General features: G+C 62.4%; 1 protein-coding gene across 6 annotated transcripts in view; it reads right to left on the bottom strand.

Moving 5' to 3' along the window:
* The window catches only part of BRD1 (bromodomain containing 1), a 33434-nt gene extending 11123 nt beyond the window's left edge, over nt 1–22311 (bottom strand). For 2 of the 6 annotated variants that reach the window (XM_072973728.1, XM_072973727.1), the window contains exons 1-7: nt 22111–22303; nt 17889–19266; nt 10159–10315; nt 5666–5797; nt 4926–5054; nt 4209–4521; nt 2344–2604 (exon numbers count right to left, since the gene is read on the bottom strand). In XM_072973728.1, the coding sequence (XP_072829829.1) occupies nt 2344–2604; nt 4209–4521; nt 4926–5054; nt 5666–5797; nt 10159–10315; nt 17889–19252 (2356 nt within the window). In that variant the 5' untranslated portion in view covers nt 19253–19266; nt 22111–22303. Of the gene's footprint in view, nt 1–2343; nt 2605–4208; nt 4522–4925; nt 5055–5665; nt 5798–10158; nt 10316–17888; nt 19267–21344; nt 21485–22110 lie in introns of all 6 variants that reach the window. The other 4 variants (XM_072973725.1, XR_012078740.1, XM_072973724.1 and 1 more) reach the window with 4 other exon arrangements.
* Nucleotides 22312–26198: the final 3887 nt, after the last annotated feature.

Below are 26198 nucleotides of genomic sequence, written 5' to 3' on the forward strand. Positions count from 1 at the left end.
TGCAAAGTCACACACACGCATAAGGATTCTTTTAAAGACACAGACTGTCGACAACTACACGTTACTTCAATGCTCATAAAAGATACTCAATTAACCTCTGAACTCTATGCGATTTGAACGCAGAGCCTGTAAAACAGCATCTGAAACTCCACGCGCTGAGTGGAACTCATCACACATGCAGAAGAGAAAACGGCGCCACCCTCTGGGGCCCGACCCGACGCAGCTCCTGCAGGAAGCTAACACGGCCCCTCTCCCACCCGCCGCACACCTGGTCGCCAACCCAGCACTTCCACACCGAAGTCACAGAAAGCCCGGGGACTCGGGGTGCCGCCCGCCTGGACCACAACCCTGGGTCCCACCGGCCGCAAGCCCCAGCTGCCCTGAGCCTTCAAGGAAGGAGGAAGGGCCAGTCCTGAAACAGCAAAGGCAGCTCAGAGCACCACCGAAAACCCGGCCACTGGAGGGCCCCTCACGGCCACGCTGTCCTCCCCACTCTGCACTCAGCGGGTCGCCGGAAACTAAACTTGGCGTGAAAGAGAAGACCAAGGCCCCCAAGAGCTGCCACCGCGGGTGCGCCTCCACCCCGCCGGCCCCGACCCCACCCGTCACCTCCTGGGAAGCTTCCAGTGGGAGCCTCGGGAACGCTGAATTACAGCCCAGACGGCGCGTCTGAGGGCAAGGGGCCAGCAGTCTCTGGGCTGCGGCGGTAGCACCGAGGCCCTGAGTGCCGTCTTCCAGAGGAGTCCCGTTTCTGTGCCGTGAGGGCGATGAGGCCCCGTTCCTACAAGAGCTCGCATGGCTGCGCTGGGCCTTCTTCACCAGTGCTGCCACCAGATAGCACCCCCAGCGCCTGTCTGCAGGCCCCCCCCCCGACCCCGGCCGGTTGCTGGAGCAGTCTTCCCTCCCCCACCCACAGCTCTGGCAGCCACAGGTAAACGCCCCTCCCACACGCTCAGCGCTTCTACCAGGGAGTCCAGGCCGCCTCTGATCGCAAGTCCACCTGCGTGCGCGGGGGCCCGCCCAGCAAGTGAGACCAGACAAGCCGCTCTGGGGATGCTGAGTCAGCCAGTTGGCAAGTTCTTCCCTCAGCGCACTCTCTTCTCAAGAGAAGAGAGACATCCCTCAACCAGAGCACAGCTCAGGCAGCAGGAGGGGACCCAGAGTGGCCCACACCCAGGCCCTGTGGTGTCCGACCCCCGGGGGCACAGAAAGGGGCCCCGCCCAGAACCCCACGGAGGCCTGGCTTTGTGTCAAGGGTCCTGCGAGCAAGTGCTGCTCAGAACCACACCCGAGGGCAGGGATGGCGCCTGTGGGCCACGAGGCTCCTCGGGGCTCCCCGGTCACCCAGAAGGGGAGCCCCGAGCCTCCGCTCACACCGCAGTCGCCTGAACAGAAGGAGCGGGAGGAGGGAAAGGCCGCACGAAGACCCTCCACCGTGCACACGGGGCCGCTTTCTGAGCCCAGGAGAAGCCCAGGGCTCCAGGCCGCCCCCGCCACTGCCTCACGGTCCCCCACGTGGAATCACACCTGGTCGCCGCCAGGACACGGCAGGGGCACGAGGCTGACTGCCCACCGCAGACTCCGCTTTTTTTCAAAAGGCAGACTGTAGAACAACCCTTTGTCCTGCTTTGATATTTGTTACTCTTAGTTGGACGAGCTGGGAAAAACCCAGGAAGGTCCTAAACCAACTGCTGCCAGCTGTGGGGGATGGAGTCTCACTCCACCTTCTACTCTGTGCAGCTGAAACGTGCTGATTCTCAAGTCAGAGAAGGAAGGAAGCAGGGGAAGGACTTCCCACCCCATCCTACAGCTTAGCTTCCCCGTGGCCCACCGCCCGGGCCCTTGCTGAACTGGCGTCCACGTTGGGCCCCGCAGCTCCCCGCCCGGGGCCGCGGTTCCCGCCCACCAGCAAGCGGGACGTCCCAGGCCGAGGCCCGGCCACCACCAGCCCGAGCCCCTCGCCCGCTCCGCGGCACATCACAGGGAGCCTGGAAGCGAGGGGGGTCCAAACAGCCCCTCCGCCAGACGGCCCCAGCCACCCAGTGGTGGCCACACAACCCCCTCCCCGTCCTGGCCCCGGAGCAGCCGCCTCCCGCCACACCGGCCACCTCTCCCCCTCCTCCCTCAGGGGGCTGTGTGAGATCTGAGCCATGCTTCTCAGTGTCTCAGAAGCAAGGTGAGGACAACAGCCCGTTCCTCGCCCTAAACTTTCTCAGGCGCCAGGATGCGGCACAGCGGCACCAAGGGTTCCATCTCTTGCTCTGAGGTTTCCAGGCACCAAGTCAGAGGTGCCTCCCAGCTCACAGTGAGGGCGGCCCTGGCCCGAGACCCCAGTGTGCTTACCTTCCTCCCCCGTCTCCTGCCCCAGCTGAGCACCGTCCTCTTCCAAGCGGCCAGTACCTGACTCAGCGGGCGGGGGCTGGCTATGCTGCTGGCTCAGCTTGTGTCGAAGGAGAGCAATTTCTTTCTTGAGCAGCTTGGCCCGCTTGCTCCGCGACCCACTGGACTTCATGGAGCATGTGAGGTCCAGTGTGTCCAGCAGCTCCCTCAGCTGCTCCTCCAGGACCATGTGGGCCCTGTTGGCCGGGTTCAGCAACCTGTCCACTGAAGCCAAAGGACGCACGGTCAGTCCTCAGCACCAGTGCCACCTTCTAAGACAGCCTTGCCGGCATAGTGGGACAGCCCCAACCCCCCACCGTGCTCTGAACCCAGGGCCTGTGGCCACAGGAGACGTGTGCCTCACACCGTGGGTGTCACAATGCTCCTGAGGAAAGCGTTTGAGTCCACGGCCGGCCAGGCCATGGGGCCACACTGCATGGAAGCAGGGACAGCACCCAGGGACACCACCCGCTCTGGGCACACAACCAGGCCAAGCCTTCCTGCCAAGACTGGCGGCCTGTGCCGAGTGAAGGTACAAGGTAGAGCCCAAGGGAGGCGTGGACCTCCCAGAGGCACCAGCTTGGGCGTCTGTACGTCACACCTGGTGTCTGAGCCCCGGTCCGAGGCCCAGGCTGCTAGGGGCACTTTTTGAAAACTGGGCTGAAAAATCACCGATAATTCGGAATCTCAGGTGTATTTACTACTACAAAAATCACTAGCAATTTCAATTGAAGCCAAACACCTAAACACACAAAGCATAGGTTACCTAGAACCTGTGAGAAGTGGTTAAGAACCAAAGCCGGTCTACGGCGCCCACTGACCATCAAAGTGTGAGCAGGGAGCGGTGAGGGGGCCGAAACGGCAGCATGGCGTCCGGGCCAGGGACCCGCCTCCCTCCACGGACACACCTTTCACCAGAGCACCGGTCTTGTGTGCGAAGGAGACAAGACAGCAGTACAGGGGAAGATACTAAGAACGCAGATAACGACCTCGAAAGCCTTGTCATCTGAAGCCCCAGAGGGACCCTTCCTAACGGCTGGCCTGCCCCTCAGCACAGCAGGATGAACCAGGAGAAACACGTGGTCACGGGCTCGCCTGCGTCCCCACCCAGGTGCGGAGGAAGAAGGGAATCTGGACCCTCACTCCTAGCCCTCCCCTGAGCCAACACCTGGGTGAGAAGTTCACACAGGCAACACACATCTTCCGAAGGCCCCTGCCTGCCCAGGGAGGTCCGCGGTGCCCAGAGAGGGGCAGCCAGGGCGGGGCAGCCAGTTTCCCAAGAACCAGAACAAGCGAGCAGGCCGCTGAGATGCACCGGGCGCCCGTCCCGAGACCGCCTCTGCCACCGAGCAAGCACAGAGTGAAGGTCAGGGGTCCAGGAGGACCAGGCTTGCTTCCTGTCCACCCCCAACAGCAGCAGCCTCCCTCTGGCCACAGAGCCTCCTGAGAAGTCCGTCAGGGCCCACTGGACACACTGCCCTGACCACACTGCCTCCCAGTCTGTCTCGGGTAGACCGGGCTGCCCCCTCGGGGCCCCTGGCCGCACATCTTGAGTGGGCACCCGAAATGTGGCTGCTCTGAACAGAGATGTGCTGAGTATGAAACGTACACCACGTGGCAGAGAGAAAATTAACACCGGTGAATAACACCTTCAGTAATTTTTACATGGATCACAAGCTAAAGTCACACCGCCTGGATTTACGAAGTTGAAGACGTTCAACCTCGCCGGTCTCTCTCCTTCCCGAGGCCAGCAGGGGCATCAAGTCGGCACGTGGCCCCTGTGCTCCCTCTCCCAGACAAGCCCTCGCGGAGTCTGCGGCCACACTCACCCTCATCCCAGGAGAAAGGCCGCCGGGGGGCTGCAGCAGGCCGCTCAGGAAGGTGCGTCCCCGAGGCCTCCTCGAAGCCAACGCTGTCCACCTGGCGCCTGGCCTGCCTGAGCACCACGCCGCCCTGGTCCCGCAGCCGCACAGCGGCCCGGTAGAACACTGTGTCCTTGGCGTTGTACTTCATGCAGTTGTCCACGATGAGATCAAAGTCCTCCTCCAGCTCCCGCAGGGTCCCGTACCCCTGTGCCTCCAGCCGCTTCCTCATTGTGGCGAAGTCCATGGGGCGTTCAATGTGGTCCAGGTAGTCTGGCACCTGGGCTCAGGGAGGAGATGCTCACTTGCAGACAAGCCAGGGTTCACTCCCTCTGTACAGCCAGCACGCCTGCTGTCTAGGGGCCGCACGCGCACACACGCATCCCAACTCCCCCTGCACAGCCAGCACGCCTGCTGTCTAAGGGCCACGCGCGCACACACGCACCCCACCCAGTGCCAGGCGGCAGCGCTGAGACACTCCAAACTGAGTCCCTCTACGGACCCTCCCGGGACTCAAGGCCCCCAGTTAAAAACGCAGGGCCTGGTCGGGGCACGGACACCCGGAAGAGCTTTTTCCTAGGCAGGCACATTCGCCTAGTGTATCTCCCGTGTTCTACAGCAAAGCGTCACTTTCGTGATCGCAGACTCAAGGCAGGATGAGGGACCCGGGAGCAGCAGACCCACCTCCTTCAGGCTCACAGGCTGGGCGAATATCCGGGCAGGGTCCTTCTCCTGCAGCTGGTCCAGCACAGAGCGCAGCAGCACCGTAAGCGGGGTCAGCCGCAGCTCCAGGGCCATCTGCTCCACCTTCACCTGGGGGCCGGCACATGGGTCTCAGCACCCTAGGCCACCCTCCCTCTGAGAAGCTACCTTCTGTTTGAGTGCTCAGGGCCACCCAGGCGGATCAGAGTGCCCACTTCAAAGGCCACAAGCACAAAGTGGTCCGAGTTCACACAGCACACGCACCCCCTTTCCCACCCACTGCCTCCCAGGACACCGTGCCAGACACCACACTGCCCCCACCCTAACCAACCTCCTTCACTACAGGGGTCAGGGTCCCCTCCACAAAGCCGCGTGCGTCTGGGCCGGGGGTCACCCGGCCTGCACTCCTCACGAGGACTTGAAGGAAGCAGGGGGCCAGAACCGATGCCCCTAGGACACAGCTCCCCCTCGCCTCCCCAATCCCAGGAGCCCTCCCCAGCCCCCAGCCCTACTCCCCCACTCTGACCCGCCACACCTGCTTCCCCGCCCCTCCGCACCTGCTCCACACCCTCTCTGAGCCCCCATCTGCCCCTCCGACCCCACTCCTCTGCACTTGCTCCCCGCCCCTGACCCCGCCCCGCACCCCCGACCCCGCCCCTCCCCGCCCCTCCGCACCCCCGACCCCTCCCCCGCCCCGCCCCTCCGACCCCGCCCCGCCGCACCTGCTCCCGCTTGAGCTTCTCGCGCTTGCGCAGGAGCTCGATGAGCAGGCGCGCGCGCTCCAGGTCGTGCCGCAGCCGCTGCCAGTACTTGAGCTTCTCCTTGGCGGCTTGGATCTCCTCGTCGTTCTCCCTCTGAGAAAAAGAATGGGAGTCGGCCTTGCACCCTTCACAGGCCGCAAGGACGGGCCGGCAGAGGCCAAAGGCACAGGGCTCGACGGGCACGGGCACTCAGGCCGCGCGGCTCAGCCCCACGGGCGCGCGGCCGGCCCAGGGAGGGCCGGGGACCAGGGTCCATGGATAGGGCACTCTGACAGCACCGGGCAGCGTGCAGTCCAGGTGGGACGACCAGGGGCCTCCCATGGCGCGCTCTGCCCTGCGGGGCCGCCTGACTTGCATCTCCTACCTCGCTGCCCCAGGCACGTCCTCACCCCCTTTCTGACCCCAGGCTCTGCGCGGACCTGTGGTCCTCAGCACGCTTGTCCCAGGCGGCCACCGTCCACTCATGGCTGCTGTCTGTCCCCAGCTCCGGAGCCCACTTCTACTCGCCTGCAGCCAAAACCACCCGATGCCAGGAAGCCCACATGCCCGACCACAGCTCCCAGGGAGGGGAGTGGGGGGCACAGACGCAGGAAGGAGCAGTCAGGGCTCCCCTGCTTCCTCCCCAAAACAGCCCAAGACGCTCAAATCTGTCCCTGTCAAGGCTTCAGGCCGGTACTGAGGGCCCTCCTCATCCCAGCAGCCGCCGACCCAACCTCACGTGCCATCTCCTGGACGTAAGAGCGGCTCTGCTTCCCCGCTGCTGGGGACACACATGCACCTACAGCCTTGGCTGAGTCCCTGCCCAGCATCCGTTTCCAGAACATGCTCCACGACTCTCAGACACTGTTCTCTCTGCCCGCCCCTGCTGGACAGAGCTGAGCAGCTCAGCCACCCGGCAGGGTCCCCTCCCCAGCGCTCACCCCAGTCTGAACCCAGGCAGCAGGCAGCTCTCTGCCCAGAGGGTGGGAACCGTGCGGATGGGCCCTGAGGCCATCCACAGCGGACCCTGCTTCCTCGGATCTCAGAGCCTGAAGACGCAGGGCTGGTGGGAGAGCTGCCAGGCATCTTCAGCTCCAGGCGGGGAGGTGCAGCAGAGGCACGGCAGGCCAGGCATGGGGCCAAGGGTGGGCCGGAGTCTCCTCTCCACCAGGCATCCTCTGGTGCAGCCTCAGCGTCCACAGACTGGAATCACCCGGCTAATTTTCATGTTGCTTGAAATCCTCAGGCACTAAACAGGGCTTTACATAACTGTGTAAACAGGCCCAGCTAGCGCACTGAGAGGCTCAGAAACCAAACTCCCCAAGAGTGTCTGAACATCACCTCGCCCGTCAGTGTGAAATAAGACACTGAAACATCGGCTAAGAGGCTGTAGACGCTGCTGAGCAGGAGGAGGCAAAAAAAAAAGCAGACAAGCACCTCTGAGCCCTGGGCGGCCGGGTGCTGCCGGTGCTCACTGCCCTGGCTGGGAAACCGGGGGCTGCGGGGGGCTGACCTCCCCGCACACGGCAGCTCGCTGCCAGGACCTGACTGGACTCACACCTCTTCTGCACAAAAGGGCCTGAGTTCCTGACTCTGCTTACAAGAGACCTTTGTTTCCAACATAAAACCAATCCCAAAAGTTTCCATAAAGTGGGAGAGTAACCCAGTTATTTGCTGTACCAAAAAGCTACCAGGAAAGAGGGTCTAGAAGACTGTTTGCAATCAAATCAATGTCCACCCAACGAATGAGAAAAGGCCGCCTACTGCCTGGAAGGGAGAGGGCCAGACCCCGCCCATGGTCAGGACCAGCTTGGTCCGGGGGCACAGGGCAGACCAGCTCTGCAGGGTGGTGGCCCCAGCAGGTTCACCTGACTCCCAGGACACTACTGAGGGTGTAAGACCCCAGGACAGCTGCCCCAGCCCTTGGATGCTGCTGATCCCAGCAGCAGCAGACTGGACGGTGAGGCAGGACTGTCCGGGCATAGCAGGACAACCATGTCAACCTCACGCCACCAGAGAGCTGACGGAGACACCCCTGCATCAGGGAGAAGCACAGGGCGTGCTCACTCAAGCAGGTCAGGACAGACGGATGGGACCCACCTGCCCTACCCCAGCTGGCTCTGAAGAGGGCCAGTGGAGGCCCCCAAGAAGGGGCTGCACGTCCACTGAGCCAGGACCTGCAGGGACCCACGCTTGAGGTCAAAACAAGCCCCAGTGGACTCCAGACAGACCACAGCCACAGAGGCAAAGGTGCCTCGTCTGCCCTCAGACCAGCTCGGCCAGTCTGTCGGTCTGTCTGTCCCCCATGGGAGGAAGGGGCCGCACCTGCCCTCTTCTGGGGCCAAGCTCAGGGCAAGAGCCCCTTTAAACACAAACGAGCCCTTTAAACTCCAGCATCAAGGACTTTCAAAGTTTGACAAGACCTCAGAATCACCCCATGACTGAGACATCCAGGTGGAACATGAATGTCTCAGATGCCCCCCAGGAAGTCACCATCCGCCAGGGAGAGGTGGGAACACTGCTGGGCGCCCCACTCCCACCCCTCCATAAGGCGGAGCTCACTCCCAAGGTGGGTGGCAGCCCCACAGTGAGCTTCCAGCCGGAGTCAGGTTCTCTCTTGATCAGGCCCAGGCACAGTTCAGGGATCAGTGAAGTCACAGGGACCCATACCTGCGTGGCTCCTCCCAACCCCTCCTGCCAGGACAGCTACTTCCCTCTCCCTGGTGTCCTGTGAGTGAATTTGTTCGAGAAACTTATCTCCCCTGGGGCAGGATGTGAATCGGAAGCACCTGGTCTCAAGTCCACATGTCAGCCTCCTGAGGGCTCCTGTTCTCCCAGGAGCGGCCCCCAGCCCTCCTGAGGTGCCAGCAAGCCTCTCACATGCCCGTGGCCCCCAACCCCCCAGCTTCTCTGTCCTCAAACCCATCCAAGTCCCACGCACAGACCACACAGGCTCCAAGCTCAGACGCTGAGCTGAGCCCCCAGCCCCGCGGCTGGTCCCTGCCCGGCCCCCTGTGTGCGCGGACGGCCCTCCAGCCCCGAGAGGATTCTCTGCCATCACTGGAGCGATGACGAAGGCCCTGACCTGCCTCACTGCCCCGATCCTCTGACGCCCACTGCTGCGCCCACCACCCTCTCCTGCCCCAGAGGTCTCGCAGGCTCTGGCCCAGCCCCCACCCCTCCCCTCCCAGGTCCCCCGAGACCCGGCCCAGGTGAGCCAGGCCACCCTCAGTCCCCACGACTCCAGCTGTGCGGCATCCTGGACACCCCCCCACCCTGCAGTCAGCCCTCCCAGCCCACAGGCACGAGTCCTGACTTGGCCCTGACGGGAGGAAGGGCAGGAACATGTGGTATGTCAGTGAAGGACGGAAGGTTTAGGACAGGGGCCAGGGGCCACCCACAGCCCCCAGGTCAGCAGCAGGACATGACACAGGGGTGTGTCCAAAGCTGTCAGCTGTCCCCATGCTGGAGGGCGCGGTGGTCAGGTGCCGGGCAGCCGAGCACTCACAGGCCAGCAGTGCCTCAGGATGCCTGGCCGCATCCACCACACATCCAGCGTGGCCGCACCCTTGGGTTAAGGGAGACCCTTCAGTGTGCAGCGCGGGGACACCAGGGCTGAGGACCCTCACAGCTTCCCGGAGTCATGCCCCAACCGAGAGCACAGCGGAAGGGGTGACTCCTCACCAGGGAGCCCCTGGGAACACTAGGGACCTGCTGGGTCCAGAGAGCCCTCGGTCTCCAACCCACAAGCACAGCGGCCCCCAGACCCACTCAGCCACCGCCACGCAGGATGCAAAGGAGCAGAGCAGCTGACCTTCCAGACGCAGGTGCGGCAGCCGCAGGACAACCCAACTGGAGCTGGGCAGGCGTGAGCCAGGGGAGAGGAGGGCGCCACCCTGCACCAGTCCGCCCAGCAGGCCCGCGCAGGGCAGGAGGCCAAGCCTGGAGGCCCCTCAGCAGGAAGGGAGATGCCGCCAGGGGCCTGGGGCAAAGGTCAGAAGAACCCTCTGTTCCTTTTCCCTCCGTGGCGTCTTACAGAGCCCGTCTTGTCCTAAGTCCGTGCTTTGGGACCTGCTCTACAGCATCAGGTGGTTCTGTAAACCCAAAGTGGCTACTGAAGTGTGAGATCGCGTCTGGTTCTGCTCTTTCAAGAAACAAAACTCCGGTTTCCTCTCACTCGTGGTGGCCCCTGTCTCCTCCAGCATGGGGCCCTCGAGGTGACTCCCTCAGGGATGCGTGGCCCACGTCCCTGGCCGGGCCTCACCTCCTGCTGCTCTGCCCCCGGCAAGGACATCCTGCCTCCAACGGGCAGAGTCGGGGAGGGAGGCAGAACTCAAAGCACAGGAACACCCGTGACACGGACAGGCCTGACGCTGGCACACGGTCCTCTGTGCTTCCAGGACCGGCCGAGACCGGGGCTGGGAGTCACCACGCACCCGGCGCCAGCAGGGCGGGGAGCCGGGCGGGCCACGTACCTGCTGGCTGCTCCTGTGGGACTGCAGGCTGGACTGGAGTCTCCGCAGCAGTGGGGCGCCGTTCCTAGACAGCCTTTTGAGGAGCCAGTAGCTGTGCGCTCGCTCAACAAACTGCTTCTTCCGCTGAATCGCCACCTGATTCGCAATCCTATTTAATCTAGAACACGGAAAAACTCAGAGTTTAGCTGCCGAGCAGGACACACAACAGGTTCCCATCACGGAAACTAGAAACCACAGCATCACTCCTACAAACCCCGTGCTCCACGCATCTCAGAGCTGGTGCTCGGGCCGCCAGCGCCGCCGCCCTGGCTCTGCGGGAACAGTCAGTTCCCCCTCGTCACTTCTAACTCCCGGCAGCGTCCGGCAGAGCTTCGGGAGTTCCTGCTTCCTTTGAGCCTCACCAGAGTTCATGTAGGTGTGACCAGACCCCACAGAACCCTTTGTTCTCACAGAGGGTGGGGACGGTCCCACTTGGTCACCTCAGAGGAGGAAAGATGGAACACCCCAAGGCGGAAGCAGCTGGGGTCGGCCACCTTCACTACAGGGACCATGATGTCCCCAAGCCTCTTGGAAGGAGAGGACGCACAGCGCTTGTGAGTGCCCAGGAGAGCAGTGCCAGCACCCAGCGCACCCAGCACGCCCACCACGTCCCCCACGCCCGTGAAGCCAGCGGGCAGCAGGCGGAGGGCAGAGCGACTCTGGGGCCGGGCCCGTGGCACCTCGGAGCAGGACCTCTAAGGAGGCCGCAAAGGACTCGTGACTCTGAAGCACGCGGGCCACGGTGCCCGGGAAGGGGAGACGGCGAGTCCCTCCACAGGTCCTGGGGGCGGGAGGGGTCGCCGAAGGGCGGGTCAGCCCTCCCTTCCCACAAGGTGGTGTTACAAGTGTCTGCCCTGCAGTAACCGTCAAGCTGCGCACTTGCTTTACGCAGCTGCCTGACTCTGTATTCTGTGTTCAGTGTTTTCTAAGAAACAAGATATTTGGCAAGAGCACGTTGAGAGGAGGGTCCCAGGCCTCGGGCCGGCGCACCCCCAGCTCACTAGCGTGCGGGAGCACCAGGCTCTCCCCGGCTGGCCTTTCCCGCCCACAAGCACGGCAGCCAGCGCCCAAGGTCCCCGCAGACACCGCGACCTTACAACATCACACGTCAGTGAAATCTCAGTAAAGCCGTGGAGAAGACAAGAAAGGCAAAAAGTCCTGAAATGGGAAACAAGCACACACAGGAGTCTCAACGACCAGAGGTGGGCGGGCCTTAAAGACAAGGGCCCCGGTCAGGATGAGGCAGAGCCCAGGGCGGCCCGACCGCGCTGGAAACCTTGTGATTCGCGTTCTCCGACTAGTAAACAAACAAATGGAACAGAAGTCAACTAAACCCGTGTATCGTGAAATCTGGGACGCCGGACAAACCTGTAGAAAAATATAACTTTTCAAAACTGACGTTAAAAAAGAAAGCCTAAATACATTTATAATGATTGTTCTAGAAACCCAATCAACAGTTTAACGTTTTCCTCCCACCCACAAAAGAAAAAAGAAAAAAGAGGTTTTCAGAAGAGGTTCACGGCTGGAAGCCGAGATCAGCCCAGCCTCGTCCCGATGACCGAAAGGCGCACAAGCGGGGCGCGTCAGGCCAGACCCCGGGCACACACGGCGCCTGGGCCCAGGTCTGTTCCAGGGGGTGGCCACGGCACAAGAGGTCCACGGACACAGCGCACGCAGCCACAGATCGGAGAGCGAACACGATCACCTCAGAAGTCGTGGGAAAGCAGGGTCCACGTGACCCGAGACCCACATGGGGGTGAGGGTCCTGTGAGACGGGCCCAGGGCCTCCATCGGGGCACACCAGGAGCTGCCCCCCGAAATCAGGACAGGACCACAATAGCCACCTTCCCTGCTCCCACGGGAGAGGCAGGAGCCAGCGTCACCCATGGGATATAAGGACCTGGTGTGCCCCTCAGTACAGAGGGAAAACGTGATAAAGTATCTCTGGAAGGTCTTGGTGCAGACTCAGGGGCGATGCCAGCGAGAGAAAACAAGACACACCAATGCTATGGCATTTCCAAATGCCCAAGAGGGCGTGTCAAGGAGCCGGACAGAACAGCACAGCACGCAGAGAGCAGCGGGGGCCTCCCGCCGGGGAGCAGGGGCCCAGGAGTAGCGCCCTGGAAGCGCGGTTCCAACTGTCCAGGTCTCTGGGGAGAGAAATCACTCCGGAGGTTTGCTATCCACCCTGAAAAGAGAGCCACGCCTGAGGGGCCAGGACATCTGGTCTGGGGGCGACTCTCCACAGGGGGTCCGTGCCAAGGCCAAGGGGGCCTCCCGGAGCTTTGAGAAGACCACCACGAGGCTCTCAGGAACAATTAAATACGCCGTAACAAGCACAAGCCGTGAAGTAAAATGAAGACATGGAACAAAAAGGCAACCCCCGCACGGCGCCCCAGCTGGCAGCCCTGGGTGGGGCTGGCTTTGGGAAGACAGGAGAGCGCCCACCCGCTCGGAGAAGCTCAGGGGGCCGCGGCGCGCTTCCTCGCCCTGCACACCTGATCTACACGGAGGGCCAGAAGTGCTAACTTGAAAAAACACCGTTTCTAACACTAAATTTTTTATAGAGGTTTTTATGGAGCCATGAACTTTCAACAAAACAGTAAAGTCCTAGCGAGCACTGAACGGAGCGAGCCCGTGCCAAGCCAACACGTGCGATGCGCGGCTTCCTGCGGGAGCAGGACCCCGCGGGCGGCTGGGGCCACGCCCGGGGCCGGGCGGGTGGGCAGAGGTGTGGGCACGGGGAGCGGCGTGTGTGGGGCAGACGCGGAGGACACACGGAGGAGCCGAGGACCTGGACAGGACGCACGTGCCAACCAAGCCCGCTTCTTCTCGACAGCAAGCTCCGGGTTCTAAGGACCCTCACCCGGGATCCACACGGACGTGTTGCCGATGAGGTAACACGACTGGGGTCTGCCCCAAAGCATCAAAGGAAGGAATGGGTGAGGCGGACGGGCCACCAGACAGGCGGGCACCCCCTTCTCAGATTTCCAAATTTAAAAAGGTTTCTAAAGGCATTAAAAACAAGAAGATAAGCTGAGAGGAAGACACAGGAGCACAAACCCCAAGGCTGCCGGCAGAGAGGGACATACCCGAACACCGACACCTGACACGTCCGCTGTGGACAGTGTGCCAGGAGGACGCCGGCCCTGGGCGCCACTACAGGGACCCGGGGCACTGACTCTGGGGACAGTGATGCAGCTGCACAGTGGCACCAATGCTGTGTGTGCACGTCTGTGCGACAGCACCGTGTTCAAGGTCTACGCCCAAACCCACACCAGATCGCGTGCCAAGGGCAGAACCACCAGAAAAACAGGCCCTAGCAGAACCCACACCCAATTTACAAGGAGTGGTCACTGTGACGGGGGGTGGTTAACGGAGCTAGAAGGGTCCCCAAAGTGATGTTCTTTAATGTTTTTTTGGTTATGTTTGATAAATCGATATTAGAATCCAGCTTTCTGTTCTCAAACTTCTTATATAAAGGTCATGAAACACAAAAAAACTGCATTACCAAGCGATCCCCACCTACATACTGGAGTGCCCGTGATGCCCCAGCCGCCACCTCTGCAGAGCAGGGTGCTAGACCCTACTCACCGAGCCGTCAGCGCCTCTGTAGCAGACGCCGCTCACCTTCAGCGCTCGGATGCGGGTCAGGGGGGCACGAGTGAAAGCCACCCTCCAGACCCCACCGGCCCAGAATCCACCTCGCAAGGGAAGGGGTTCTATGCGCACCGGCTCCCAGGAGACCCCCTGCCCAGCCCGACGCAGGTCAGGACCACCCACACCCTCCTCGGGGCTCCGACCACACAGACAACAGCCTGGAGCCCCAAGATGCGGGGTTGGGCGTGTCCACACCTCCCAGCCAGGCCTCGCCGTCACCCACAGTCACGGCCATCCCCACGGTCAGGTGGATAGTGACAGCCCACTGGGCTGAGCCCAGCTCCACGAGAATTCCCACCAGATGCTGGCCTCCCCGAGCCGCCCACCTCAGTGCCCAGGCCCCAGTGGGGTAGACCCTCCGCAAACCACACCTACCACCCACATGGCAGGGAAGAGGGGGTTCCTGGGGGAAAGAACTGGAGGGAGCACAGAGGCGGAGAGGGACTTCCCGCCCTCAAGGAAAGGAGGCCCCGAGACCGAGGGACAGGCCGTCTGGGCTGAAGCGAAGAGGGGCCCCTGGACCCTGGGCAGCTCCAGAAAAATCAAAAGCAGAAACCGTCTGGCGGAGGCACCAGCGACTCCCTGGCTACCAAGGAGCAGGGACACTGCCGCCTCCAGGCGGGGCCACACGGCACCCGCGGTCCCGGGCGCACCTCCGTCAGCACGCGGACCGCTCTCTCCCGGGGCGGGATGTGGGGTCCTCTTTCAACATGCCCATCTCAGGAGACGAGAGGAGGTGTGGGGACACCCAGAGCAAAGGGGTGCCCGACCCGTTCTGACTGGAGGCGGGGAGGCTGCAGGGGAGGGTGGCCGCCTTTTGGAACCAACCGCACTTGGGGAAACGGGAGGAACGTCAGCAAGAGGGGACTCTGGGTGAGCAGAGTCTGGGTGCAGGTTTTTCCATTTTTCCAACATTTTGTAAATCTGGAGTTATTTCCAGGTAAAAAGGTAGAAACTGCAATAAAGATAACAGCCCAACGCAATTCCAGTCCCTGCCGGGGTCTGTGGAGGTGAGGGAGCCCCATCACAAAGCCTCCTGCCGCTTCGAAGCCCCATCGACTCCGGGTGTGACCCCAAGTGTCCATCGGAAGCTCCCCACAGGCCACGCACCTCACTCCCTGAGCTCCCGGCTCCGCAGCGTGGTTTCAGAGCTTCCTTCCCACGCAGCCGTGGGGCATCCACCTGGGAGGCCAAGCAGCGTCTCTGGTTCCCCCAGGCCCCCACCATCAGAATTCTCACAAAATGTAACAAAGTTAACTGCCACCAACACGAAAAAAGGCTCCTCCGCACACCCGGGCCGCTCACCTGGTGTCCCTCGGAGACAGAGCTGTGGCCCTGCACTCCGTCCTCACCTGCGCCCTCACCGCCCTGAGTACTGTGCACGTGGCGGACTCCCGAGAGGACGGCCGAGCCCAGACCAACGAGGCCGGGGGGCCTGTGCCTCTGCAGAGACCCCTCCTCCCCGATACAGAGCGACGCCCAGGGTGCAGCTGGAGGGAAGGCTGGCCAGATCTGGCGCCCAGAGGAACGGGCTCACTGCTCCAAGGGCAGCGGGAGGCTCTGACTCCACGCACCCCTCTGCCCAGCTGGTCCCCGCCATCCCCTGCGAAGCAGCAGGTCCTGGGTGCAGGGCCAGAGAGCATCGGACCAGAAGAGCCGCTTCAACAGAGAGGGCTGCCCCAGCGCAGGCCCCGACGGCTCTTCTCGGAAGGGAAGGCAAAGTGGGAAGAAAACAGAACGCTCTCTTTTCTTTACACTTGACTTTTCATATCTTTTCCGTTTCCATGTGTGGTGTTTCCAAGTCAGAAAACGACTTATTTTACTTTGAAAGCAGGTGAGGGAGGGAAGAGGCAGACAGACTTGCACGGCCCCGTGCCACCCGGACAGCCACACAGGAGCAGTTCGTCCTTGCCAGGGGACAGGACCCTCAGGGGCCGAGGGACCCCACCAAGACCCGGCCAGCCCACCCAGGGGAGCACACAGCCCCACTGACGGGCCGGGGCCACCTGGGCCTCAACAGCCCTGGACTCGGGCTGGGCCCCTCAGACTCGGAGTTCTCGGAACGGGGCCGGCAAAGCCTCACGACACCCACATCTCTGCTCCGGGCTCTGCTACCGAGACATGTGGAAAACAACCCTGGGAGTTTAAAAGTGCTAAAAAGTTTTTAAAAATTAAACCAACATCCTCTCATATGACCTTAAAGCTACTTGGTCTCAGTTCTTTTTCCCTCGAAAACCTAACTTTGAACCACTCAAAATCACAAACGCACTTCTAGTCCCTGCCACCTCCCCAGCCTCCTTGCAACCAGCCCTCCTCTCTGCGGGGACACAGGCAGATCCTCCTCGGAGATCTCCCAGGCTTGCCTCAGCTCTAGCCGGTCCTGCACCGAAGGCCGTCCAGAGAACCCTGCTTCCTCCTGCAGGCAGCTCACCCGGCTTTCCCCAGCTACACAACCCCGGGGCCTCAGTCCTGAGAAAGGGGCTGCCAGGCCAGCAGCTCCTCAGGCAACAGTTCCATCCCAGCGCCTGTCCCGATGCCACACAGGTGGTCTCACACCGGGTCGCCGACTGGCCGAGGGCAGCCGGGAGCACGGCGGGCGGTGAGGCAACTCCCAGGCTCTGGGCAACACGGACCGCACAGCCTTCGGCCACAGTCGCTCACCCGGGTGCGTCTCTGATCTCTACGCCCAACTGAAGTCAGCGGAGGCGACAAGCTGGAGCACGCCGCCCCGCTGGCCGGCACACCGCCCTGCCGCACCACCCGTGCGCTCTAGTGTTTGGGCCCAAAGCAGAAGTTTCCTCATTCAGGCCTGGTCACCCCAGACCCGCAAATGGCTGCAGCCCCACGGGCCGGCCTGTGCCCCGCAGCCGTTGCCGGGCCAGGTGGTCACACGGGGCTGGACACAGGCAAGGGGGCACCTCAGACTGCTGGCCCTGCCACGTGTTGGATCATGGCTGGATTACTTCATTTCAGTAAAGCTGACAATTCAGTGCTCCATACAGACCCTACACTTTGAGCCACAGACAGAAATCCAAGTGAAACTGTCCTAAGAGTCAGGCTAATTCCCAAAAGGACACCCTGGTTTTAACAGAGGCTTTCCCTGGGTATGAGGGATTATGACCGCCTTTTACAGACTCTGTCTGAATTTACTGATCCCATAATGAGTATGCACTGCTCCATAGAAACAAAAAAACTTCCTTTTGGGAAGTCACACTGCTAACTCTTAGTACAAACTAAGGACTCACTGCCCCCGGGTTAAAGCAGTATTCTGAGTGGCAGCCCCCCGTGCCTTAGACGTGCCTTTGTCCCACGAGGCGCTCTGGGGAGCAGACGCGCGCACCTTTACCCCAGTCCTGAGGCCCTGCCTCCTCAGCACATTCTGAAGCCCCTCGGCGCGGGCCGCCTCCCCCAGGCTCCGAGCGTGTCCGGAGGCCCTGCTCCCCAGGCCATACGTGGCACCGGCTCCGGTGGGAAACTCCCAGTCACTTACCCGTATTCTGAATGAGAACGTTTTTACACCTAACAAGACAAAAGAACGAGTCGGTAGTAGAGGAACCAGCAGAGTTGGAAAAGAGTTCAGGGTGGGGAGACCCTGGGAATGGCACGCAGGAGCAGGAGCAGGAGCGAGGCGGAGCCTGACCCCTCCAGGCAGACTCGCACCCGAAGAAACCGCTCAGGAAAGCCAGAAAGGCTCCCGACGCAGCCCCATCAGTCCAGCTCCACTCCCCACCCGGCGCTGGCCTCACTCGGCCACGCTGCCTCACTTTCCAACACGTTACTTTCAAATCCCGACAAGATCCCCGAACTCTGCAGGGGGGAGCAGGGCAAGGAACAGCACCTCATTGCGTGGAAGGTGGCAACAACTCCTGGGGTGCTGGGGGCCCAAGACCTGGCTCGTGCACCCGGGGCCAGCGTGGGCGTTAGGGACACTGCACCCGCCCGCTCACCAACTTGGCCCTCCCACGACAGCCGCACCCCCACCAAGTGGCACCTGCATGAGCCAGGGGGTTGGGGGCCTGGCCACCTCTTACCTCTGCGGGGGGATGTAGGGTGCGCACACGGGCGGCAAGGCCGCGCACGGCTCCCGAAGCACCTTCTTGGCCTTTTTCGCTTTCTTCCTGACCTTGGACGTGGACCTGACCGTTTTCAGCGAGCCCTCCTTCCGACAGACCCCGTTTTTCGTCTCAACATCCCCGTAAATGTTCAGAGGCCGGCGGGTACAGCCCGGGGGCGTGTGCGCGTCACAGTAGGCGGTCTTCCTGACAGAGAAGGTGGCGGCGCCACCCGCCAGCTCCCTCACGGGCTCCATCTTCATGTAGAGGCCGGCCCTCTGGGCGCAGGTCACGTGGAAGGCGGTGTAGCAGTTGGCCTTATGGCACTGGATGCAGGCGCCCACACCCTTCTGCTTGCAGAGGTAGCACGTCAGCTTCCAGCGCGCGGCCGGGATGTTCCGCACGCCGTCGATGGGCTCGATGAACACCGTGTTGGCGAAGCCCACCTCAGGGATCCACAGGGCGCACACCACGTGGCCCCAGCGGTCGTCGTCCGTCTTCTTGAAGGCGCCGCCCTTGTTGGGGCACAGCACGCAGTCGGCGGGCCGGGCCCGGGACTGCAGGCAGTGGCGGCAGAGCCACTGGCCCTCGGGGATGTAGGGCACCCCGTAGCACTCCTGGTGCACGGCCAGGTTGCACATGTCGCAGAAGAGGATGGCGTTGCTGTTCTGGCACTCGCCATCCATGCACACGCAGCACACGGCGTCCTCGTCGATCAGGCACTGCTGCCCGCCCTGCTTCTGCTTCTCGCAGTGCGAAGCCTTCTCGAAGCGGTCCATCAGGAACTCAAAGACACTCTGCGACACAGCGGCCACACAGTCGCCCCGCCGCCTCTCGTTGACGATCTCCAGCCAGGCGTAGTCCTCCTCGTCCATGTCGTACTCCACCTCGTCGTCCAGCTCCTCGGCCGACTTCTCCACGAACTTGTAGTAGGCGGGCGGCCTCCTGGGCGCGGACGGGGGGCTGTAGTCCAGCACGCGCACCCGGGGCTCCGGCAGCGCGCAGGCCGAGGCCGGCGTGCCGTGGGCGCCAGGCGGGGCTTCGCTCTTCCTCCTGACTCTGCTGCTCTTGTGGCGCTTGGCGCGCAGGCAGGCGGGTGGCCGCTCGCTGTTCTCCTTGTTGCTGTTGCACTCGCTCAGCTCCTGCGCCGTGAGGTCGTCCTCCAGGATGACCTCCAGGGGGTCAGAGATGCTGATCCTGTGCAGGCGCCCCTCGATCTCGATCTCCACCATCCTCTGGGCCTGCGCGTAGGTCAGGGTCTCCCGCGTGGGGCAGTGCTTGGTGCCACTCGGGGAGGAAGGGTGCCTCGCTGCAGCGCGGTGACCTCGTCCTTTCCTCCTCATTTGGTACTGGCTCCCTGAAACAGACACAGAGGACGCGTCAGCTCCCCGCGGGGACCCAAAGTGACAACCCCTGAGCGCGGTGAACCACAGCCAAACTCCTAGCAAGCCCATCCGTCCATGAGGTCTCCCCACCCACTGCTCCCAGGACTCAGAACAGGACTTCGGCCACCCTCCACAGGGACCCCCGGGACGGGAGGAGAGGGCAGGCTGCAACCCTCCAGAGGCACAGGCAGTGACAAGCCCTTCCCAGGACACTCCGGTTCCCACTGCCCGCCGGTCACCTTCTTAGACCCACAGGTCACAGCTGACTGCCACATCCCCACGGTTGGGGGGCTAGCCCAGAGCCCAGGAAAGCCTGCACATAGGGCCGGACTCCAGGAGGCACGGAGGGCAACTCCTAGCCAATGCTGTCACCCAGGAGCAAGCCCTGGGGCCCCGGGGCAGCACCCCTGCTGGGGCCACAGCCTCAGTCCATCCACCTTCTCATCCTCTCAGGAATGCTCCCTCCACGCCCAGGGCCAGTGGCCACACCCAGACCCAGGAGGGAAGCCCTGCACCTGCCCAGGGCCTTCACCCCAGGAGGCCCCAGCCTGACCACCATGAAGCCCCCCGCCCTCTGCCGGCCTGGCCCGGCCCTTCCTCTCGGGGCAACTTCTCAGCTGCCACCAGAGACCGCCACACCACCTGTGGTGCCCCCACTACCGGGGAGCCCACAGGCTCAGCCGCAGAGACTTATGAGAACTGGCTCTTTCCAGATGCCTGCCAGCTGTCCCCACACGGGTCTGTTTTCAGTCTCCCCCTTGTGAACCCCCGAGTCCGGACCACCGCCTGCCACGCAGAGTGGCCCCTTAGGAGCTGACTCCTAGACCCCTCCCACCAAACCACGTTTCACTGACAGGAAGCAAGTGACTGTAGGAGCCTGGCCAGCAAATGGACATCCCGAGGGGGAGCCCCGGGCTCCAGGCTCCGGGAAGAGCCCCCCGCAAGGAAATCCCAGCAGCCCTACATGTGCTTTTTAAGACACACCCTTCAGACTGCAGCTACTTCTTTCATCAAACAGAAATCCACATTTTATCTTAAATTTTACAGGCATTCCCTATAAAGAAGAGCATGGACAACACCACTGTCGGCCAAGCCCTAACTCACCTGCATCTCAGGGGCATCTCAGGGGCCTCCCGGGGCCCACACAGCCCTGGATTCTGGGGGTGCGGTCAGCCAAGCCACCACCCAGCAGGCCCTGGCCCTGCCAGCCCTCCTGAGGGAGGTGGGTGCGCCCCTGGCTGTCAGCACCACAGCCTGCAACAGAGGGACCCTGATGCGTCCCGCCACACCTTCAGGGGTCCCTACTGGGTGAGGGAGGGTGCAAAAGCGACAGTGGCTACTCATCAGACGCAAGAGCAAACGTGGAACTTTCTCCTTGACAGCAGAGTACCAAGGAGCCCCAACTCTAACCAGCCCTTCAAAACCCACAATCTCCCAAAGGGCCTTGAGCTCTTTATGTGGCCACTTTGCACGGGAAGAACAGCACTTAACGGTCACAGCCACTCCGTAACGTGAAAGCTTGACTGTGACAGGGAAAGTGGGCATCGGTCGCTCTGCCCAACCACCTCACCAGCCCACCACCTCCCGACACCCACAGGCGCTGTATCTGGTTCCACACTTGGCGCTTCTGCACGGGGACAAGCGTTCCCACCAGGAGGCCATCCACAGCACAAGAAGCCTCTCCAGAATCACTGTTAAAAGCAGCCCAAAAAGCCACGTGGCCACAGGAGGGGCCGACTGCACACCACACCAGCTCCCCTTCTCAAACCAGGGCATCTCCTGCCTGGCTTTGCACAGCCCCTTTAAACTCTGGTGCAGCGGGAGCAGCCCGCAGCTCGCAGACCGTGCAGGTGAGTTAGCACAGCCACTCGCGGCGGCAGAACAGGTGCAGGCCAGGTAAGAGCATCCATCCATCCACCCACTTTTAGGAGTGCGCTCCACCCTGCCACCCCTTCAGGGCGCTGGGAGTGTTGTTCACCAGGGCGCACGAACTTTTTTTATCAAAACTCCACTGCGCGTTAGCAGTGCGTGCATTTTCCATAGATTATACCTCAATCAATTTACTCCTTCAGAAAGGCCCAGGACGGACAGCCGGGTTCACCGCAGGCGTCTCAGCGCCGCGGGCGGCAGGGTGGAGCGCGGAGGCCGCCCCAGGTCTGCGCGCCCCTCTGGAGTCTTCCAAGCACGGCCCTGGAACAGGGAGTTTCCCGTCCCGGCTCAACAAACCAAGCGTGTCCGTTACATAATGCGACCCCCCAGCAAACGCTCAGCCGGGGGACCCGAGACCCCGGCCCGCTCCCTTCTCGTTGGGCGGGAGCCGCGGCGGGAGGCACGGGCCCTGACACCCAGACAGCCCGGCCTCCCTGCCCGGCCTCCCGGCCTCCCCGCCTCCCGGCCCGGCCTCCCACCCAACTCCCCGGCCTCCCCGCCTCCCGGCCCGGCCTCCCACCCGGCCTCCCTGCCTCCCCGCCTCCCGGCCCGGCCTCCCCGCCTCCCGGCCCGGCCTCCCACCCGACTCTCCGGCCTCCCCGCCTCCCGGCCCGGCCTCCCACCCGACTCCCCGGCCTCCTCGCCCGACAGCTCGGCCTCCTCGTCGGCCGGCCTCCCTTCCTCCCGGCCCCCCGGCCTCCCCGCCGCCGCCCCGACCCCGCGGCCTCCCTCGGCCCCGCCGCCCGCCCGCGGACAATGAGCCGCCGCCGCGGCCGCCAAACATGGCGGCGGCACAACCACCGAGAGGCCGGCGGCGGCCGCGGGGCGAGGCGGGCGGCGGGCGAAGGCGCCAGCGACCCCGGCCCGCCCCGGCCCGGCGCACTCACCTTCGGGGCCGCGGCCGCGGGAGCCGGGCGGCAGGCGCGGGGGCCGGCGCGGCCGAGGCGGCGCTAATGGCGCCCGCGGCTCCTCCGCCAACGGCCGCGCAGGCCCGGCCCGCCGCCGCTCTGGGCGCGGGCTCTTGTCGGCGGCGGCCCGGCCCGGCCCGGCGCGGCGGCCGCGGGCTCGTGGGCAGCGGCTCGCGCGGGCGGCGGGGCCGGACGGAGGCCCGGCGCGGGGGCCCGGCCGGCGGGCGGGCGGCGGCAGCGGCGGCGGCGGCGGCGGCGGCGGCGGCGGAGGGGCGCGGGCGCGGGCGCGGGCGCGGAGCTGCTCGGACGCCCGGGCCGGCTCGCTCGCTCGCTCGCTCCCCAGCGAAGCAAACAATGCGGCGAGCGCTCCGCCCGGCGCGCTGCGTGCGAGACGCGCCCCGCCCGCCGCCGCCATGACGCGCGGCCGCCGCCGGGGGGAGGGCCCGCGGGGGAGGGGCTGCCGGGGCCGGGCCGGGCCGGGGACGGAGCGCGCCGGGGCCGCGGGGCCGCGGGGTTGGGGGAGGGGCGGCGGGGCCGGCAGGCCCCTGAGGTGGGCACGGGACTCCCGGGCTGGGGGCGTCTGGGGGGGCGCCCGGCGGGCCCGAGGGGAGGCCCAGGGTGGGGATGAAGGGGTGGGGGGCCAGACCAGGAGTGGGGGCACTTGATGGGGCGGGCCCGGCTGAGTGCTGGGGGACTGGCGGCGCCCCGGGCTCGGGGAGGGGACGGCCTGGACCAGACGGGCGGCTGGGAGAGCCTGGGGGACACCAGGCTGGGCAGTGGGCTCTGGATGGAGGCGCCCGGGGGGCTGAGGGGAAGGGGGTGCTGGAAGGGGTGGGGGAGCACTGGGGACTGGGGGCTGCGAGGGGCAGCGGGGTTCCAGGGGGCCTGCCCAGCCCGCCCGCCTCCTTTGAGTGCCGTGGTCCTCGCACCTGGGCAGTTAGTACCTGAGCACCCGCTCTGGGGTCCCCGCGAAGCCGAAAGGCCCCGGAGCAGCAGTGGCTCGGAGCCCGAGCCAGTCTCCCCTGGCAGCTCCCACCTTGGCCTTCGTTTAAACCCGAAAATCAGTGGTTTCATGACAGTTTCCATCCGCAGATTAAATCCTAAAATGTTTTCAGAGGAGGAAGAGGCCCAGAATGTTCCCTGGTTTCCGCAAGGATTTGAGGTTAGGGCAGTGGCAAGAAGCAGCCCAGCCCCGGGGGAGGGGCGGCAGGAGGCCATCAGCATGGGGCACGCCCCCAGGGCAGAGGCTGGGCCCTTCTGAGCTGGTAAGGCCTGTGCCCACGTGGACAGGTGGGGCAGGTCCACCGCTTAGGATTCTCCACCATATGCCTTCTTGGGAGTGGGCTGGCCCTGTCCACCCAAGTGTCCTAGGTGGGGGGGGGGGCGTCCTGCTAAGCCGCACTGGTGCTCCACTGCACCAAGTGTACAGGTTGAAGAGTGAAGGCTCGGGGTGGAGCGGGTAGGACTGCAGCCAAGGTCAGCCAGTGGTCAAGGCCCTGGGCGAGATCCCACCTCTGGACACATGCTTGGATGGAGGTGAGCAGCCCCAGCCCTGGGCCCCAACCACATCAGCACAGAGGCCGGAGCTGCAGCTGTCCACTCCGCTCCCACAGACATCGGCTTTCTGAGTGCAGGTGTGCCAGGGCAGCAGCGGCAGAGGGCTGGCATACAGGGCCTGCACCTTCTCCCCCAGGGCAAGCCAGATGCAAGCCCCCAAGCCGGAGACCATCGGGAGGAGTGGCTTCTCCAATGACCAAGTGACGCCCAGGAGGAGCGAAGGCCTGTCGGAGTGACCTCCCGGAATCCCAAGGATGAAGAGACCAGCTCAAAAAACGCAGAGAGGAAAGAATCTTCAGTCAGACTGAACCTGATTGGCAACTGGCGAAGGGGTGCCTGTCAAGATTCTAAGAAAATTGAATCTAGAACCTAGAACACCACACAGTGAAGTCAGCATTCAAGTGAGACAGCAAAGTACAGGTGTCTTCACAGCCTGTAAACATCCACACACACTGTGAGTCTCTCAAGAAGGACTAAAAGATACAACCTAACAAAATGAGAGGTGAGTCCAAGAGAAAGGATGGACACCAACAAAGAAGCCAGTTCATACTGCGTACAGAACAGAGGAGCAACGAGGCCTTCCCAGAGAACACGGAGCTGTGCTCAGTGGTCTATAGGGACCTGTAATGGAAAGGAATACATGTATACATGTGTGTGACTGAACCACTATGCTGTGTGCCAGAAACTAACGCAGCATTGTAAATCTAAAAAGAAAAATAGGGGAAAAAAAAGAAGCAGCCAGTTTAGACCATCCAAAGAAAGGTAAGTTGAGAGGGAGCCCCACGTGAGCTCCCGTGGCCTATGGCAGGGGAGCAAGGGGCAGGGAGAGAGCATGCTGAGGTCTTCGTGTTGTCCGAGGCTCATAGGATCTGTGGGGAAAAGTCCAAAATGGTGAGATATCAAGGTTTCCACTAGAAAAATGGAAATAGGATTTATAGATTTCAAAACAGCCTAGGGAGAGCTGAAATGAAGAAAAATTGACAGTGCCTACAAAAAGCAGAAAAGAGGAAAAGATAAATACTTGATAAGTAAGGACCATCGTATGAGATGACAGGAGTAAATTCAAACATTGAGTCTTTGGAGACATGACTGAATTAAGTTCCTCTGTTCAAAGATAGAGACTCTCAAATTAGAATGTAAATATTGTTAAATACCGTTTACAAGAAACACACCTAAAATGTCACAGAGATTGAAAATAAAAGGATGGAAAGTATGTACCATACAACTTTTATTCCTCAAAAAACCATGAAGAGAATGAAAAACTAAAGACGAAGGTTTTTGCAACACATACATACCTTGCAAGTGATTAGAATCCAGAATATAGAAAGAACCCTTTCAAGTCTATGAGAAAAAGACAAGCCCGTAGAAGGATGAGCAGATCCCATAACCAGTTTCCTCGTGGAGAACACAGAAAGGGCCAGCAACCTCTAGCAATTTCAGAAATGCAAGCTAAAAACCACATCAATGAGCACTGCTGTTAAAGTCCGACAAGGCCCAGTGATGGCTATGAGGCAGGTCAGCTGAGACTCGCATGTGGTGCTGGCCAGACGTCAGGTGGCACTGCTGTCTGGGTAGACAGTATGGCCTTCCTCAGAGAAATTGGCCGTGTTCATCAGTTATCTCTTGCTGCATAACAAACCAGCCCCAAAACTTTGTAGCCCAAAACAAGTCATTCCTTTTGTTCGTGAGTCTGCTGTTTGGGCAAGATTCAGAGGGCTCTGCTGGTCTGTGCCATCCTGCCACCCCCGGGGGCACTTCCACCGGGGGCTAAAGAGGCCACAGCCAAGACAGTGCCTCATGTGGCTGACAAGCTGGCTCAGACTATTGTCCGAGGACCTTGGGGACCTCCTCGTGGGAGGGTGGCCAGATCCCCAGAGCAAGAGTCCCAGGGGAAGCAGGTGGGTACTGGATCACATCGTAGCCTCCGAGGTCACAGCGTCCCTGCTGCACAAAGCCGCCCAGACTCGGGAGGTGAGAGACACGCCCCGCTTCCTGTGGAAGAAGAGGTGCCTGTTGCGGGGAGACATTGCAGCAGTTTGGGAAACACTTGCTCCCTGCTGTAGGGTTCGTAGGGTTCAGCTGATACATATTCTGGGGTACGTCCTATGCCAGGAAACCTGCACTGGTCCATCAGGAGATGTGTCAGGGTGCCAAGCAGCGCTGTTTTTAACAGCAAAAATACTGAGGGGAGACCCTTAAGTGTCCAGGGACAATAAAATGAATAAAGTGAGGTGTGTCCACGTGACGGAATAGCACACAGCCACTGTGATGAATGAATCACGCCACCTGGAGCCACGGGGCCACATTTCAGACACGTGACGCTAAACAGGAGAAGTGCCCTACAAAGTGAGATTCCTCGTCCCCTCGGCAGAGCTGGGGGTGTGCGTGTCGGTACATGCACACCAACACACACTTGTACCTTTTCCGCTATCCCCGAATGAACCTTGAGTCCATACTGACAGCCTCAGTTCCAATACGACAGATTTCGCTCTGTCCTCCCCCCTTTCTAT

This window comes from Vicugna pacos, chromosome 12 (assembly GCF_048564905.1).
Source record: "Vicugna pacos chromosome 12, VicPac4, whole genome shotgun sequence".
NCBI lineage: Eukaryota > Metazoa > Chordata > Mammalia > Artiodactyla > Camelidae > Vicugna > Vicugna pacos.